Source organism: Danio rerio, chromosome 4, assembly GCF_052040795.2.
Source record: "Danio rerio strain M-AB ecotype USA chromosome 4, GRCz13ab, whole genome shotgun sequence".
Classification (NCBI taxonomy): Eukaryota; Metazoa; Chordata; class Actinopteri; order Cypriniformes; family Danionidae; genus Danio; species Danio rerio.
This window is the reverse complement of record NC_141024.2, coordinates 24,310,412-24,330,250: the sequence shown is the minus strand read 5'-3', so window position 1 is coordinate 24,330,250 and position 19,839 is coordinate 24,310,412. Positions and strand designations below refer to the sequence as shown.

Genomic DNA, 19,839 nt, shown 5'->3' with positions numbered 1-19,839 from the left:
ATTGGGCTGTACAATCCATATGAAGGAAATAAACAGAAGCTTAAGTGTTTTAATTACCTTATTTAGTTTTTTTTTTCCTCTAATTCAACTTTTTTTTCGAATCTACACGAAGCTTTGTGGGAGTTTTAAACATTACTTCGGTTAAATTGTAAACGATTAACGAAATGCTTTTAAAAGCTGGGTACATGGAGGTGTCATTATTTAACCCACTGTTCATCTATTCAATATTAAAATAAACATATTGAGAAAATACTTTCAGCACCTTTATTTAACCCCAAAAACTCGAAAATGAGCCTTTCCGCACCAATTTTACACCATGTACACTTACGGCCACTTTATTAGGTACACCTGTCTAACTTCTCATTAACGAAAATTTGTAATCAGACAATCACACGACAGCAACTCATTTAGGCATGTAGACATGGTCAAGACGATCTGCTGCAGTTCAAACCGAGCATCAGAATGGGGAGGAAAGTTGATTTAAGTGACTTTGAACGTGCCATGGTTGTTGGTGCCAGACGGGCTGGTCTGAGCATTTCAGAAACTGCTGATCTACTGGAATTGTCAGGTACAACCATCTCTAGGGTTTATAGAGAATGGTCTGTAAAAGAGAAAATATCCAGTGAGCGGCAGTTCTGTGGGCGCAAATGACTTGTTAATGTCAGAGGTCAGAGGAGAATGGCCAGACTGGTTCCAGCTGATAGAAAGGCAACAGTTACTCAAATAACCACTCGCTACAACCGAGGTATGCAGAAGAACATTTCACAACACACAACACGTCAAACCTTGAGGTTGGACCACACCGGGTGCCACTCCTGTCAGCTAAGAACAGGAAACTGAGGCTACAATTTGCAAAGGCTCACCAAAATTGGACAATAGAAGATTGTAAAAACATTGGCCGGTCTGATGAGTCTCGATTTCTGCTGCGACATTCGGTGGTAAGGTCAAAATTTCGCATCAACAAAATGAAATCATATATCCATCTTGCCTTGTATCAACAGTTCAGACTGGTGGTGGTGTAATGGTGTCGGGAATATGTTCTGGGCACACTTTGGGCCCATTAGTACCAATTGAGCATTGTGTCAACGCCGCAGCCGACCTGAATATTGTTGCTGACCATGTCCATCCCTTTATGACCAGAGTGTACCCATCTTCTGATGGCTACTTCCAGCAGGATAACACGTCATGTCATAAATACACAAGTCATCTCAGACTGGTTTCTTGAACATGACAATGAGTTCACTGTACTCAAATGGCCTCCACAGTCACCAGATTCAAGTCCAACAGAGCACTTTTGGGATGTGGTGGAATGGGAGATTCGCATCATGGATGTGCAGCTGACAAATATGCATCAACTGCATAATGCTATCATTTCAATATAGACCAAAATCTCAGAGGAATATTTCCGTTACCTTGTTGAATCTATGCCATGAAAGATTAAGTCAGTTCTGAAGGCAAAAGGGGGTCCAACCCGGTACTAGTAACGTGTACCTAATAAAATGGCCGGTGAGTGTATTTTGACTCTTACTGTTGGGAAGCAAAGAAAAAAAAGAAAAAAAAATAATCTGGAGGAACAAAACACAGTGACCACAGATGTATTTGTGATACTACAAGCCCTAATTTTATGATAGATACAAAGGCAAATGTATGTTGGTTATTTGTAGCACAAGCTTAACAAATGAAGTGATTTGTTTCAGTTCTTTAGAATTGAAGTTCCCCATACAAGATACTGTTTACTGTAAACTCGACTGCACCCATAGGTGGCATTCGCTGGATAAAGGTGGAATCAGACATCCCATAATTCTTCTCATTTTGGCTTGAACATGAGTGAATAATACATAAATGTTCATTTTTATGTAAACTTTTTTGTAACCCTTTAAGTTCATATTAGCGATATTTTACAGCTAAAAGCGATACGTTGTCTGTTGTCAAAATATAACATTAGGTGAATGTTACACTGCGTTACAGCTACACAACAGTCAACACAAGCTCATTGGAAATGTGTGCTTCAGCCTATAATTAAGTGAAACCGCCACAAAAATCTTCATGTTTGGCTGCGGTTTCTGGTTAAATGACACTGCAGTGCAGTATGATGACAACAACCTTTGTTCCTTTTCACATTTATGATATTGACAGGGACATATTATCAGTGAAGAAAGAGTTCTTTTCATTCAGACAGCATAGTCAGTCTGCTCGAAATAGCTCAATTTGTACACTGTTGCACTTGTGCTGCAGAGCACTCCAGTTTGATAAAGCACAGTTCCAAAAACAGATAAAAGCAATGTAAAATCAAGGTAAAGCTAATGATGAGGACAGTATTTGAGTTTTGCATTGTATGTTTATTATACATTAAACGGACGTCTTTTCCACTTTTCTCTACTCCTACTTTTCCCTCTTTCATTCTCTTCCTCAGTGTTCTCCTTCTCTCTTATCATCTCCTCTTTTTCTTCTCTTCTAATATTTCTAGTCTTTCTCCTCTGTTCCTGTTCTCCTCCTCCCTCATTTCCTTCTCCTTGTTCTTTATCATCTCCTCTTTCATTTTTTTTTATTTCTCCTCCCCCTACTTGTCTTCTTTCTCTACTTTTCCATTATTTCCTCCTCCTCCTCCTACCTCATTTCCTCCTCCTCCTCCTCCTCCTCCTTCACGCTCTCCTCTTTCATCGTCTGTTAAAGGAGAAATTATTGCAGTTTAAACATTCAGAGGATGTTTAATTCTGTGTGAGAGGAAAAGAATAAGATTTATTAATAACATTATAAACAATATATATATATATATATATATATATATATATATATATATATATATATATATATATATATATATATATATACATCTTACATCATTCTCTCTTCCTTTTTTTCTCCTCCTCCTCGTCCTTCCTATCTGTCTAAAAGTAAATATGATTGTTTACTATCAGAGCATGAATCTGCTGAATCCCTCAGAGGAAGGCAGAACAGTGCTTTGAGAAAAGAAGCAAACCAGCTCATTTACTTTTTCTTCCTCTCTTCTTTCTCATTTTTTTCTCACTTTTTCTTCTTCTCCTCTTCCTCTTTTTTCTTTTTCTCCTCCTCCTTTTCTCCTTAGATACAGATAGATAGATGGATGGATGAATAGATAGATAATATTTTAATTATTTAAACCTCAATTAAATACAATACAAGGGCAATAAGTAGGTGAATATTATTGAAAAGCATCACCATATCACATCTATATCTGGATAAAAAGGAGAGAAAGCATGAAAAGAAAATATGCAAAAGGACATGTAGCTTGAAAATACAAAAGTGGAGTTTAGGGAATGGTTTGGGTCAGTGGTTCGCTGGTGATGTGTACAGGATGCCCCATTTTCTTATGGATGTGTACCAGAAGGACATGTATCTAAAACGTACACCAAAATGAACCCTTGAAAGTGAATAATTTTCAGATTTGCAAAAATGTAGACAGCGTCAAACTAAAAGTACTCAGGGCAACAAATTGTGATGCAAACATGGCTTAAATTCAAGACTGAGGCACACATTTCTTTAATTGGCAACATAATGAAGAAATGTAGTGAAAGTAGTGAGTTGTTGGTGGGATTTGGTGTCTAAATCAGCATATTATTAACTGCCAATGCTTAATATTGCTGTCTTGAACATATCAGATTTTCAAAGTTTAGCCTAGCCTACATGAATAGATTCCATGTAATAGTCTGGCCGTAAATAAACAAATAGCTGAACAACTGTAAATGTGACCACAAAATTCAGTCGCGATCATATTTAACATTGTTTTTTGACAAGAGATTTCATCAGGAATCCATGCGACAATCGATTTAATTTAGAGTACACATTTATCTGCAAATTTTTAAACACTTTGACAGATTTTGACAATATAACTTTTACTGGAAATGAATGAACTTGAACTTTGATGGACTTTTATCCTCTGACTCTGACTGTTATCTAACCACTCAACTCAGACACAACAAGGTGAACACGCAACAATAATCATTTTTAATTGGAATCCATGCGAGTAGTAATTTTGTGTGAGAATGAAAGACTTCTGTTGACTAACATTCAGACTTAAGACTAAACCGCTTGTTTTGAGCTGCTTGAGCTGAGTTTGTGGGCACTGCTATTGACCAAGAAATGTCAGCAATGCCATTGTAGGCTGAACCATTTTTGGATCATTTCTTAGAAGACACTGCAGGTCAGGTCAGTGGAAAACTCTATTTCGAAGTGACTCACGTCTGCTGTTGTTGTTTTTACTGTAAACAAGTTTAAGTTCTGGCACAGAACATGGTGGAAATTCAGGGTATCTTCTGTTATTGGAAAAAAAAACAACAACAAATATTTGTGTGACTAGGTGAAGTTTAAGTTTGTTTAGAAATGAACTTTTCCTCAACTTAAACTTAACTTAAAATGAGCTCTTTAAGTTTATTATCCGAAGAACAGGACCCTCATTGTAAAGTTGTAAAGTATCTTTATGGATGATACGCACATAGAAGAGTTTTAGCAGTGTAGTCAGTAATTATACAGTAAGTGAGGGTAAAGAATGAGCTTGCAGAAACACGTATGCTGTTTTGTCGCCTCAAGGGAGTCAGCTGGAGAAGAGTGTTACACCTTAGATTTGACATTTTATTAGTATTAATGAATAAGTTATACATACATACGATTAACTGATCTGGCTGTAAACCATCACTTTTTTATTTTTATGCTTTGTTCCACATGATCGATTTGTGCAACATGAAGGACTAAAATGAAAGAGTTAGTTTTCTCAAATTTGAGCAAACATCATTTGTGAGTGTTATTAGGGTTTTATAGCTGCTGGAGCAAAACAAAAAGTCATCTTAGTTACAATATTTTGACAATCATATGGGTTTTTGTTTTATTCCAAAAACATTTTATAAATATACTATTGTAACTGTATTATTATTAATTAACTGTTTAAGGCAATTTTAATTTAAACAAATGGATAAAAAATATGTAATTAAAAAAAATTTAAACATTAGCCTAAGCTATAACTGATGTAAGAACGACAAAAGGGCGCTTGCCTTTAGTCTTGAATATGCAAATTGCATTATATTTCGGTTCTGGGTAGCGAATTTTAATATGCAAATTGTTCTTTACAAAGTTATATTACCTATTCCGTTTATTAAAGCTATAATCTTTAATAAACGGAATATAAAGCTATATAAAGTTATAATCAGCCTGTATTTCGACGTAGTCAACATCGCTGAGCGTCTTTGACAAACACACCAACTTTGCTCAAGTGTCATAGTGTGTGTGTGTGTGTGTGTGTGTGCGCGCATGTGCGCGCTCCGCCTCACTACAGCTGCAACACGCACATGCACACAAACACACACACACTCAGACGAGCCTACAGTCAGTAGAAGTCACTGCGCAATGGAAGACACCGTCATTTTATCAATGACACGGGCAGGACGACGACCTAAGAACCGTATTCCCATATGAGCTGTTATAATGACAGCGGAGTAAGCAAACAGACGAGAGAAGCTGTCAAACTGTCGGAGAACAAGCGGAGAAAAACGCCAGAGGTAAAGCTGATCTCATTTACTCATTAATATTAAGCGCGACGTGTAAAGTTTTGTTAATGAATAGCCTACCTGCAGTTTGTTGCTGTACTTTTTTATCGTGTATAGAAAGCACAATATGTGTTTTTTAAATTATTTGATTCATATTGTACCATAATATGTTCGAATATATATTTACTTTATATATATTCGTATATATACATACATACACACTAACGCAGTATATTTAATTTTTTTTTCTTGAAGAAATTATGGACAGTATCCTATTCCAAAAGTCAAAACAAAAACAAACAAAAAAAAAAAAAACAGACAAAACCTGTTATATAATATCGTTTAAAGAATATTAGTATACTGCTGATGTTGAAGATACAGTATGATTTTGTTTTGGCAATAAACACTGCCACACAGCATTTGTATGCATGTATGTTCCATTATTTGTTTGTGTTTATATATATTTTTCCCCCCAATTTCTGTTGAACAGAGAGAAAAAAAAAATGTAAAGACATTTTTAAACATAACAGTTTTAATAATAGTTAAGAATTTGTAATTGAGACATTTAAAGACATTTTTTAAAATAATATTTTTTATTTGTAATAACTGATTTATTTTATCTTTGCTATGATGACAGTAAATACTATTTTAGTAGATATATTTTTCAAGATACTGATTATCACTTTAAATGGCAGTTTAAAGACTTTACTAGGTTAATTAGGCAAGTTAGGGTAATTAGGCAAATTGTTGTATAATTATGGTTTGTTCTGTAGACAATAAAAAATAGGGGGGTAATATTATTGACCTTAAAATGTTATGTAAAACATAAAGAACTGCTTTTATTCTAGCCCAATTAAAAAAAAGACTTTCTCCAGAAAATAAAAATATTATGGAAAATGCAGTGGAAAATTAATTGCTATTACACAATATTTTAAAAAGAATAGGAAAAAAAACACACACTCAAAAAAAAAACAATCCCTATATAAAACTGACAAGCTAACCAAAAAACGGTAATATATAGTATTATTTATTTTTACAATACCTTGTTTGAATTGAAAAACAAATTATTAAACTTAAATTAGTAAAGATTTTAGCTGACCACACTTTTGTTTTTTAGATGCACCAACATATATTGTCTAGAGATAGAAATATTTATTTTCAAAGTGGGTGTATTTTTTTTAATGCTGTAAACTGGATATGCCATGTTATATTATATTATATTGTATTATATTGTATTATTTTATATTATATTATATTGTATTGTATTATTTTATATTATATTATATTATATTATTAGATTAGATTATTAGTAGTAAATGGAGTACTATACAGTCGCATTATTATGATATCTGCATTTTTTTAAAACATTGGTATTGAAACTATAGATGGTGCATATTTTTGACAAATAGATGCATACTTTTTGTTAGATGAATAGACAGTGAGATAGATTGTACAAGTTATGTAATTGCCATCTATTTTAAAAATAAAATGATTTTGTCTGCTAGTGCTAGGCAAGCAATAAAACAAATGAAAGATTAACAGTATGATGCTCAGATTCACTTTACCAGGGCATTTAAATGTACCATAAATAATTGTTAATTACATTGCAATATTTAATTTGGGCATTAGAGTGCCATCAAATACTTTCCTACAGCGAGTGAGCTGATGCCCTGCAGCTTGTCACTATATATTTGTTACATTAAAATCTATTAAAAGTTTCTGTAATACTCACTTTTATCTCTGACACAATTGAAACTGAAAGATGATAAGGGCTCGTGACTTTACTGTCACCTGTGTGTGTGTGTATCAGGTTTTCTCCATTGTGTCACTCCCAGGATGTTGGTCTTCATGTTCTGCCTGTTGTTTTGCTCCTCCACGGACGCTCTGGAGTTTCGCTATCACAACACCGTCCAAATGGAGCAGTACCTGAAAGACGTCAACAAGATGTATCCTCACATCACACACCTCCACAGCATCGGCCAGTCTGTTGAAGGTAAATGAGATACACTGAGAGTATTCCCTGCATGCATCTCCACTGAGTTCTCCTGTTCTCCCTATGTGAAAGAGCACACAGCGTGCATGGGTGTGATGGCAGGCATATGGTGACAGATGCTGGCAACAGGTTTAAAACGAATGGCTGGCCTTCTATCAGAGAGCTTATTGTGCAACAAATATTTTTATGAGTCTGCAAAACAGCATTGGTATGTAAGCCAGATACAGCAGAGAACTGAGCCAGCGCTTCTGGAGCGGAGGATGAAGAAGATCTTGGAGAGCTTTCTATATTTATCTGTGTGATTGTCATCTAATTTAATGGGCCTGTTGATTTCTGATGCATCTATACTTGGATTTTTGAGCGTCCAGCTTGTGTTTGTGGGTGTCAGACAGTGATTGTGGGTTTGTTTATTAAATCAGAATTGCTCAGAATTGTCCTTTTATTTATTTATTTTGTGTTTGTTGGTATGAAATAAAAATGAAAAAGTTGCCATGTGTTTTTTAGAAATATTATTGTCATTTTTTAGAAAGTAAAATATCTGGATCATATTTTTTAGACAGGACAATATCCGCATCATTGACTAGCTTTTTCAGAATGAATATCGATTGAGGTTTTGTACAGCTTCTGCCTTTTAAAGTGAAGAACAACACCTTAATTTGTTCCTTACAATTACAGGTATGGGTCAAACAATAAATGTTTAATAAGGCATTTTGATTGTGCGCTATTTGTTTCTGCACATTTGTACAGTCATTTACAAAAGACATCAGTTGAGCAAGACAATCTATCTATCTATCTATCTATCTATCTATCTATCTATCTATCTATCTATCTATCTATCTATCTATCTATCTATCTATCTATCTATCCATCTATCCATCCATCCATCCATCCATCCATCCATCCATCCATCCATCCATCCATCCATCCATCCATCCATCCATCCATCCATCCACCTACCTACCTACCTACCTACCTACCTACCTGTTTGTCTGTCGATCTATCTACTTGTCTGTCTATCTATCAGTACATGTCTGTTTGTAAATCCATCCATCCATCCATCCATCCATCCATCCATCTGTCTATCTGTTCGTCTGTCCTTCCATCTGTGTGTCTATCTATGAACATGTCTGTCTGTCTGTCCGTCCATCCATCCATCCATCTGTCTATCTGTTCGTCTGTCCTTCCATCTGTGTGTCTATCTATGAACATGTCTGTCTGTCTGTCCGTCCATCCATCCATCTATCCATCCATCCATCCATCCATCCATCCATCCATCCATCTATCCATCCATCCATCCATTCTTCCATCTATCTATCTATTCATAGGAGTATTTATAACAAGGAGTATACATTCTGTCATTGTTTACTCATATATTTCACTTGTTCCAAAGCTGTTTGAGGGGTTGTTTGTTCTTTTCATTCTGTGTAACACAAAAGTACACTGCAAAAAAAAATGCTTTTCTGATTTAGATTTTTTTTTCTTCTTTCAAGTCCAAATATCAAACAATTCTTAAATCAAGAAGATTTTTCTAGACAAGCAAAACATATTGTCTTGTTTTCAGAAATAATATGGCAATATTAAGTAAGTTTTTCCTTAAAACGAGCAAAATAAACTGCCAATGGGGTAAGCAAAATAATCTTGTTTTTCCTTTTGGCATAATATTAATTTGCTTACCCCATTGGCAGATTATTTTGCTTGTAAATAAGAAAAGCATTTTTTTTGCAGAGTAGATCATTTGATCTTGACTAATATAGTAATAAAGCCTCTGACTTTCATAGCAACAGTATATTTTGTTCCTACTGTATGGGTATCAGTGGCTGCTTTTTCAACCTTCATCAAAATCTTTAGTTTTGTGTTTAGTTTATAAAAATGTAGAAGTACTTGAGTGTGTGTAAGTGGTGAGGAAATGTAGATTTTTGGGTGAACTATCCCTTTAAAACGCTCAATTGAAACCTTATTTACATCTTTAAATTCAATTGACATCTTTAAAGCATTAGGATTTACTTTTATTTATCATTTTTAGACAGTTAAAATAAAACACATCATGTCCTCCTTTATGTGTTTTAATAAGTTTAGTTCAGAGAATAAGTGTTTTGTTTTATAAAATATAACGTGTCTGTTAGGTGGTTCATTCCGCTGCGGCGACCCCTGATAAATAAAGGGACTAAGCCGAAGGAGAAAAAAAAAAAAAAAATTACTAAATTAATGTTACTTTGGATGAAGAAACATTATTTCCATGCATGATTTGACCTTTTATTTTCACAAAGCTTATTTGACATTTTAAAGTAGACACTTAGGCCTAGGCCACATTTAAGTATTCTGTGCAGGCCTAAGTACATTTAATTTGATGGAACATCTCATCTTTAGCTCACATAGCCCATAAAACTGAATGTATATCAATATAAATGTCCCATTTAATGAATTAAAGTAAATAAAACAGCTAGGAACGATGTGCTGTTTATGAATCAAACATAAATCTGACCGAACAAAAGAAAAGAAGCGATGTACAAATATGCAAGGATTAAAATAAGACATTCATGATAATGAGACAATAAACAATAATGAATTCAAGGCAAACCTGCAGATTTGTCTGACAGAGCGATGTGGCGTTTTTCTATTGGTCACACGTGATAATTATCAATCGGAAATCCATTGGTCACAGTCACACGTCATAATTATCAATCGGAAATCAATTTTCCCGCGTTCGCGTTCTATTGGTCACACCGGCGCCCGTAGGCGGCGACAGTATTATTTAAACGGAGGATTCATTCATTCAATTCGAGCAGCGTGTTCCAGTGGGACGCCGGTGTAGGAGCACGGAAGGGCTTTGGTCAGCGATGGCGGCGGCGGCGGCGTCGTCGTGCGCTGAGCAAGTTGAACCGCCATTATTTTGTGAAATGTAAGTTTTTAAGTGTTAGTACGTTTCCTAAACATAGTATGAAAGAAATTGCACGCTTGGTCGACGTGTGAGTATCCCACGCGGCAACCTGAGTGTTTGCTTGACTTGCAGGTGTGTTTATTTGAAAGTTTGCATTCATGTGTAAACGCCGATCGATTTAAACGGCAAGCTGGTTTTTGGCAGGTGTTTGGTATGCAGTTTAAATGTGAACATTTAATGCGTTTGGTTGTGCAAATAGTTTTGTAAAGGCAGTTTGCTCAAGTTGTGTGGGTTGGTCAAGGTCTGGGTGCGCATACATGGGCCAATCGACTGTCTTTTGCTTAAGGTTGCGTTTATTTGAACACGGTTTAATTCTGAGTTAAGTTTCAATCGGGTGCTTAACAACATCTTTGATTTAAAAAAAAAAAAAAAATGTAATCAAGTTTTGCTATTTTGGTTTTAAAAAGGTGAGCTTGAAGGTCCAAATCCAATTATTATAAAATGTATTTAAGTTGTGTTTTGATAATTTAAATCTCTTAATGTTCCAAATAACATGATTAGCACATTATCTATAACGTTAATGCGTTTAGAATGTAGCTTAATGTGTGAATACTGGTGTTATGCCTCACTGGTCTTTACTAGTGTCCTATGAAAATTGTATAAGTGTTGATCAATCCCATCAGCCCTTTCAGTTGGGCTGCTTGATCCTATTTATGCAGTTTGATTTCAGTTCCAGTATACTGAAATGACACAATCTTTATAAGGCATCATTTATAAATGATGATTCGTAAAACAAATTTTAGAAGTGTATTGATAGTGTACTTGACGACTCAGACACGATATTTGATGTCTGACTAAAGTTTACACTAACACATCTGAAGTGTAGTTAAGCAGTTGATATCGTCTACATAATCAGCAACAATTGAATGTAACGCTAGTTTCCCATGCTTCTCCCCAGGTGCTTGTAAAGACAGACCAGTTTTACTCCATTACCCAGACAAAAGCGTCCAGGGGAGCTACAATGCCATGCTTCAGAGGTCTCTTTCTACGCCTATATGGCCATACTGAAAGAGCGTTTTTAAGTAGGCTGTTTTTGTCTGGATGTTTGAAAGGCTAGTTTGCTCATCCCATTTGTTATTTGAAAGGGAAATGAGCGCAGCAAAAGATCTGCAGCTTTCCACACACGGTCAATCTGACGGAATTAAACCGAGCCTGTAAACAGCGGCCGCACTGGAGCACAATGCAGCTCCTTTGCCAAGAGATTGGTTTAACAAATTAAGCTGAACTTTGGTTTACGTTCAGAAGACAGACAGGACAGTAGTTGTAATGGTAAAAGTAAATGTTTGACCGGGATAAGCTTGGAGCTCTTCATGTTGACTTTAGTTTGTGATTTGTTTTAAAGAAGATAATTATTAAAGCTATTTTTGACCAAATATTGCAGTAACCTGCTTTTTGCTTTAAGTTTTAGTAACTGTTGCCACCTAGCTCATGGACCTAGTAGGTAAGATTACAAGGCGATTACTAGACATTGCCTTATCTCTGGCGAAGGTGCTGGTAGTCCGTGACATTTTAAGTTAATTCGGTCCACGGATCGGGTTGCTCTTTTGGCTCAACACAAAACCATCATTGAGCAGTACACATCTGCTGCCAAGTCTGTCCCCCCTCTCTCTCCTACCATCTGATTTGGATGCTAATATAAAGTTGTATGCATTCTCTCGACCTCATTTTCTATAAGGGTGGTCCTTGAAGCTTCAAACCAAATCTTATTTTGGTCATCTCCAGACAAGGGGTGCGCCCTGAGGCTCACCCCCGAGCCCACTTTAGTTGATTAAAACCTAAAGTTAAACCTCTGCTTCCCCCACTTGAGTTTGTTTCTGCTAATGCAGGTAATGTCCAGAGCTAATCCAAGGGCACTGCGGTGCCTCTTTAGCTAATGGAGTCACACTGCAAGAAAGCGATCTTTAATGCAGTCTTGCACGTATTGGTCATCTCCTGGGAGCCTTTGTTCCTGATCGTAAAGGCCGTTTCTCCAATCACTTCAGACTGGAAGGAGATCGTGTAGCCATTGTGAGCTCTTGCCTCGTCAAGCTAACCCTCGTCCTAATCCCACCATGTCACCTATTTAAGGGCAGGAAATGAGACCCGAACTGACCGGAGGTAATCTAGGACACCAGCTGCTTAGCCTGGAAGAACGGCCTTGTTTGTTGACTGCCCTTCTTGGCCTAATCAGTGTTAGTTGCCCACCAGGGCAAGAACATGGGCGATTGCTAGCTATGACTCTGATGTGATATGTTTCATATGCCTGATTAGTTGGGCTTAATTAGCTAAAGTGCTTGTAGGTTTTTATTTATTTTTTTTTTATGTATTTTTTCCCCCAAAGCAGACAAAAGCCATTTGGCTTCAGCTTAATGAAGATTACAGAGATCCTTTAATCATTGATCATTCTGCACATTTTATTTGCTAAACACCAGTAATTGCATTTCAGATGTGTAGGAAATAGCAGTTCCTTCCTTGATCTTTTTCTTTTGCCTGGTAGTAAGGCAGTCAACTCTGCAGTGTAATGTTGAAACTGAAGTAGTGACATTGTGTTGTGTATTGTGGCATGCATCCGGCCCTAACGGGTAATTTAAGAAAAAAAAAAAAAAAAAACCCTAGGGCTGGGAGTTGATTCTTTTGATTAAAGTGAAATATAAGATTTGGGTGTTGCTCTTGAAAGTGTAGATGGCCTTTATTGCAGGTGCAGAGTTTAGAAAGGATGAAGAGAGAGGAGGTCATTTAAACAGATTTTCAGCAGAGGTTCCAGTTTAAACATTTCGATGTATTGGGTTTAAATTTTGTTTTTTTTTTTGTTTTGTTTTTTTTTTTTGTGGATAAGAGAAATAGATGGTAGATTGGGTGAAATTTCATGCTGACATTTGAGTCATCATCCAATAAAATGAGGCTTTGTTCTCAGTGGAAGAATGCTTTGTGTTTTAGTTGTTTAAGTGTATTATATTAAAAGACCACTGACTTTTGACACTTACTTGGCTGTAAATGTACAAATTGTTTTTTTTTTTTTTTTTTCTCCATGTGGAGGCTGTGTGAGCAGGGCTATGCCAAAACAAGCTTGTGGAAAGGTGTACCGATGGTATGTGTGAACAGTCATGGTATTGGAATGCATGTTCAGCAAGGAAAATGGTTAGGATGCTTTGTATGAGAAAATGATTAACGAGTCTCGGTGCTTGTGTATTGTAATATATTTAAAGTATCTGATTCCATTTTTCCATCATACTTGATGGAAAGTGGAATTAGATACTTAAAATATAATCCAAAACGGTGGTTTATGGAGGTCTATGCTACAGAAGGTTAAAATGAACCACACGCATCATGGTTTAGTTGGATGTGCACAATTAGACCCCTACTCTTCTTGCCTGTGTGTAGTTTAGCGGTCTTTGATCTTTGTAAAAGGTATGCATTGGAATTCCCCCAGGTAGGCTGGTGTGGAAGATGAATTTCAAACGTGTTGTGTTTGCAGGCTTGTAATGGTGATGTGTATATAAATTGGATATTTAATTGTTTTAGTTAACGCTGTTAATTGATTTTTTTAAATTTTTTTTTTCCTTCAGCAATTTTCTCCATTCCTGTGGTCAGTTCCAATGTGAAGCATCACAAATGGATAAGTAAATCCATCGAGTCGACCAAACATTGCTCGTGTTGGAAATTAGTCCAGAAGCAAACATGTTTTAACTTGCTCTGTGAAAATGAGAAGTCCATATTCAGTAGTCTTGAGGGAGACCGAGACTGACATGTAGAGAATAAGAGCTAGACGTGAGATTACTTGGGATTGGGTTGCCAGGTGCCTGTCCAAAGTGTGGAAAAACATTGTTTGATTATCTGTTTAACTGTGGAAACGGCAAGACTTGAGTCATGTGACCGGCAGAAGATCCACAGAACTTAATTCAGTTGCAAATGCAGTTATTCACCATGTGAAAGATTTGTTTGCAGTCGATTAACATTTACGTTTTGTTTTTCCTAGGAAGAGAGCTGTGGGTCTTGATACTGGGTCAACATCCTAGAGAACACCGAACGGGCATCCCAGAATTCAAATATGTGGGCAACATCCATGGAAACGAGGTAACTCTGTTTCTCATTTTCAGAAATGTAGTTTGGTTTGCATTGTAGCTGGGACATAGGCTTTTTTTTTTTTTTTTTTTTTTTTTTTTTTTTTTTTAATTAAACTTAAGCGCGTCCAAAGAACCCCGTCTTGAATGTGTGTTTAGATGTGGCTGAATTTGGAAACTGAGGCTTCCTTTAAATAGTTGTGGTGTTGAGGGACCTTTTCGGTAAGGGGTGTATGGGAAACGGGCTTTGTGCACAAGCATTACAGTCCGAGAAAGCAGTAGGGATGCCAGTGAGGAGCAGTGGACTGTGACCCTCACCTCAGCCTCCCTCCACCCACTCGGAAGCATTGTGAATCCAGTACTTCCTGTTTTTGAGAGGAGACTAGATAAAAGATGAGACTCCGTTTGCGTAAGTAACTGTGTGGGAAAAGATAGCAAGTTGTATAGTGTGAATTTGACATAGTCGGAGGTGTAGGTGCGTGTAAATGAACAATTTTCCATTTGAAAATGACATTTTCAATTAAATGCTGTAATTGGTGTTAATTTTAGTCCAAGTCTAAGCATTGTTCGTCTGACAGCAGCTGTGGCACCACAGCGTCACCTCATTAGACTGCGTCCTGTCTGGATGCGGAGCACTGTTCAAATCCTGCAATTGAAGGAAACCATCTGACGGTTCAGGATGGGAGGTGAATTTGAAATGATGGTAAACTTGTAAACATTAGTGAAATATCCTCAACCATAGGCCATTAGCACCCATGAGTCATCGGGCTGTGATGCTTGCCAGACCTCAAATGGACTGCTGAAGCACTGTTAGGACAGTCTGTCTCTTTATGACCCTTTAAGACAAAACCCCAATCCTTTTATGTGAACCTAAATGTTAAAGTGTATTTTAAACATTGGCTAAAGAGAAAGTACAGATTGTAAACCCAGACAGGGTTAGTATGGATTTCTTTGCGGCATTGAAGAACCAAAAAAGTCCTGTATGCAATCGGTCCTAACGTTTTTTTTTTTTTTTAGTAAATAATTGCATTACTTGGTGCCTATGAGTGATGATAATAATAATAATAATAATAATAATAATAATCTTAACCGCATTTAGCTAATCTTAAGGATTTACTTCACCTTTCCAAGAATGTTTGTCGCTGTTGGTTAAGTCTAGTAAATGTGCAACAGTCGCATGACATTTGGCCAGTGGAGTCAATAGGAGCATGGGTTTTTTTTTTTTTTTTTCTCTTCCCCAGCTGTGGTTTTACTTGCATCTTAAATTATTGCTGCGCACGCTTCTCAGGCCAGGCCAGACCCGGTCCAGTGCCTGCACCTCATGAAAGCACGATTGTAAATATACAGACCTTTGAGTCCTGCTGAGAGCTTCCCAACAGTTCCTCTTTGTTCTCTGCGGGCTCTTAATTTGACAATCGGCATTTTGTTTGATCCTATTAGAAGTGTCTTATGAAAGGAGTTCTGACGAGCCACTGTTTAGGTGATTTTGTTGTCTTTATGCCAACTGAGAGACCCTGCCTGCGTTAAGTCGTAACAGTCTGAGGGGCTTGCAATTTTGCGTCAGGGGTGTTGAGGGTGTGCTGTTTGACGTGGGTGTTTAGCATTTGGTATACCCAGTTGTCGGATGTCATTGTGGTACTTCACAGTAGATTAACTCTGTGCAGTAAACAAAAGGCAAACCACATCAGTAAGGTTTCGACCACATCAATGCATGTTTTAACAAAGGAAAGCAATGACACTCGTTTGCGTTAGCGGTACATAAAGTACTTGTTAGTAATGTAAAGTGAGTTGAGTAGGTTGAAGGTGTTTTGAGATCTGCCAACGAGATGTGGAAGGCAGGCTTTACGGCTTGGTCTGATTGCTGGAGGATATGTTTGTTGTGAGAAGTATTTTGATCGTGTGAGGAAATGTGCTCCATTGTTTAAGCATTGTCATGTTTGTGTTTTTTTTTTTTTTTCCGAGTGAGACTGTTGCTGTTGTCTGAAAGCCTGTTATGAAGTGTGCTGTGGTCTGTTTCAGCTGTCTGGGATGACTGTAATCATACTCTGTTACTCAGAGTAAATGACTCCAGGACAGCCAGTTTAACCCACTGCTCCACCAGTCTGAACTTGTGCTATATAATAACAGGTCTCCCGGCGTCACAAATGTGCTCGACAGTGCACTTTAACCTTGGTATCACTCAGCTGTAGTTTCCTAGAAAACGGATGATCCTCAGGATAAGCAGAGGTTTGTCAGTACACCAGACCATTGCCGTGTTTGTTTATGCAAGTGGTCCATGGTTTAGATGTGAATAGTGAATGTATTCGTAAACAAAGGTCCTCTGGCAGATGGTAATGTCCTGAATGCACAAAGGTATCTATAGGAAGAGAAGGCAGGTGTCTTGGGTTTTTTTTTTTTTTTTTTTTTTTGTGCTTTGTGTCCCAACAGCAATGTTAATTTTGTGTGCTTTTTGACTGTAGGCTATCCGTAATATCCAATATTTTTGTCTCTGCAGGTTGTAGGGCGCGTGTTACTGCTTCAGCTGGTGAATTATCTGACCAGTCATTATGGGAGCGATTCAGTGGTGACCCGTTTGTTGGACAGCAGTCGCGTGCATATCCTGCCCTCCATGAACCCGGACGGCTTCGAGTCCTCCAAACCAGACTGCATTTATACAGTAGGCCGGTAAGTGAGTTTGTCAAATCCTAAATGACAGGAATGCATAGGAAAAAGAAACTAAATGGAGTGTGTGGTGAGGTGTGACTGGGAGATGAGAAGGTGCTTGTTAGATGATGAGGCATTCATACATACTGCAGCTTAAGATTTCATTTGAATGATTACAGATGAGCAGCATTAAAGTATGATTTATTGTGAGCTTGAAATATGATCGCTGATCATGAGTAAAGCAAACCCAATTATTGAAGGGCAAACACTGAAAACAAAGAGATGGAGTTGGCATGTAGTGTATTTGCTTCGTACACGCACACCATTTAAAAAAAAAATTAAAGTGCCAGGCAAGCTTAATGCGTCCAGTTGATTTAGACTTAAATTTGGAGACAGCAGACCTGATGTAATGCCCTCAAAGCCACATCCTTGTATTCAAAGCATCTGTCAGGCAGAGAGCACCTAAATCCTCCTGTTGAGATGCGCAATTGGAAACAGATCTGATGCGGTTTTGATGATGGTGGGTAACCACTGAGAGGGATTGAGCAAGAGCGAAAGCACGCTAGAACGGCAGCTGTGTACGCTGGTAATGATGATGATGATGATGAGGATGGTATTTTTACGCACTGCGGTTGATCGTTACTGCCTTGCTACGAGCTTCCTGTTAGGTTTGGCAGCTCGGCTAGAAGCGGCGCTCTGAAGCAAGTGAAACCCAAAAAAAAAAAAAATCCAGTCGTCACCGCCACTGTTTTAGCAGATAGCTCTGGGCATTTGACCTTTTGCCATTTGTTGTGGAAAGGCCATTGTGTGAGGTGGTTAGTTGTGTGAAAACTGGCCAGCAATAGGTTGTGAAATGTGTAGCTTGCTAAAGGGTTGTTGGGTATTTTTAATTATTGATGATAGATGAAGGGACTTTAAAGTGAAGTAATTAGCCAGATGTGTATAGTTTGCATGAATAATGGTGCGGGGTGTAAGGATGTGTGGTAAATTGTTGTGGTATTGCTGTAAATGAAGTAAAGGTTTAATGGTGTGACTTTGTTTCTCTGCACTGCAGGTACAATAAGAATGGAGTGGACCTGAACCGCAATTTTCCAGACGCTTTTGAGGAGGGTAACGAGCAGAAGAGGGAGTCTGAGGTGCGAGCGGTGATGGAGTGGCTGAAGAGCGAGACGTTTGTGCTATCTGCTAATCTGCACGGAGGAGCACTGGTGGCCAGCTATCCATACGACAACAGCAACGGAGGTCAGTTACTGCACCGCATCCCTTTAGTTTCTGTGTAGTCTTGAATAACTCTCACAATAGTCAAGTCCTAGATGCTGTGAATGTGAGGATTAACAGGACGGTTTGTGCTTTCAGGAAGCGAGCAGCAGGGTTACAGGAGCGTGAGCCCTGATGATGATGTGTTTGTCCACCTGGCGAAGACGTACTCCTACAACCACACGGAGATGTACAGAGGAAACCACTGCAGTGACCTGCAGAGCTTCAGCAGCGGCATCACCAACGGCTATCAGTGGTATCCTCTGCAGGGTAAGTGCGTGTGTACAACTACATGTTAACTTCACATTAAGTGTAACGTTACAAAGTGCTTTTGAAAAGTCTATTACTCAATGTTGAAACATTTACTTGGATGACACAGCAATACATTGACAAAGCAAGAATGTGAGCATTTAAAGTCGTTTGTGGTTTCAGGAGGAATGCAGGACTACAACTATGTGTGGGCTCAGTGTTTAGAGCTGACCCTGGAGATCTCATGCTGCAAGTTTCCTCCAGAGGAGCAGCTTCCTGCACTATGGGAGGCCAACAGAGCTGCATTGTTGGCCTACATGCAGCAAGTCCATCTAGGTACGGTATACGCAAACACACCACTGACTGCTTTTGTCTTGAAGGGTTTACTAATGTCCAGTTTTTGTTGTGGGCCATTCCCAAAAAGTGTTTTGTTTAAGTGTTTTTGTTTTATCCCCCCTCATCAGTCCCTCATTTGGCTGTGGCTGATTGTTGTGTGTTTTTTTTTTTTTTTTTTTTAATTAATTTAAATTTTTTTTTTTATTATTATTATTATTATTATTATTATTATTTATTATTATTATTTTTTTTTTAATATTTGTATTCCTCCCCACCCCCCCTGCGCACCATGTCCCACTGTGGCCAGTTTGTAATTGGGAATTGAAATAGTTGATTTAAAAGTTTATTTTTAATTTTTTTATTTTTTTGCTGTTGTATTTGACAATTTTGCCTGTGGCCAATTTTAGTAATGTATTTGTTTATCGCCCTGCTCAGCATAAGTACCCCATGTATGTGACATTTTGTTCCATGTTTTTAAGAATTGTGTTTTGTATAATGTGTGTTATTTAGTATTTTTTTTTTTATTGTATTTATTTTTATTTTTTTATTTTGTAATGGATTTAATTGTGCTCACCCTGTCATTTCCCCCAATCCCATGTGGCCAATAAATTAGTTGTATTTGTTTTAGTTGGTATTGTATTTTTGTCACCTGTCCTAACTGAACATAAGTCCCCCATCCATGTGGGCAATTTATGTGTTCAAGAGGTTTTATTTTAGTGTACTCTGCAATGTTTTATCTACCCACAAATGTAACTTAAAAACAAAATTTTCCCCCTTCTAAGGTATTTAATAGTTGGCCACCCTGTCATTGCCTCAATCTTCTACGGACAATTGTATTTTTTTAATTGTAATGTTTTTGTAAATTTT

The 19,839-nt window shown here is 37.5% G+C and overlaps 1 protein-coding gene across 4 annotated transcripts in view; it reads left to right on the top strand.

Annotated features, from left to right (window-relative positions):
* The first annotated feature begins 5,342 nt into the window (after window positions 1-5,342).
* Window positions 5,343-19,839, top strand: part of cpm (carboxypeptidase M) — a 17,672-nt gene continuing 3,175 nt past the window's right edge. Inside the window, exons 1-7 of one of the 4 annotated variants that reach the window (XM_087246683.1) lie at window positions 5,343-5,528; window positions 7,352-7,509; window positions 14,403-14,500; window positions 16,982-17,151; window positions 18,185-18,372; window positions 18,487-18,657; window positions 18,820-18,972. In XM_087246683.1, coding sequence (XP_087102809.1) covers window positions 7,353-7,509; window positions 14,403-14,500; window positions 16,982-17,151; window positions 18,185-18,372; window positions 18,487-18,657; window positions 18,820-18,972 — 937 coding nt within the window. In that variant the 5' untranslated portion in view covers window positions 5,343-5,528; window position 7,352. 4 annotated transcript variants of the gene reach the window in all.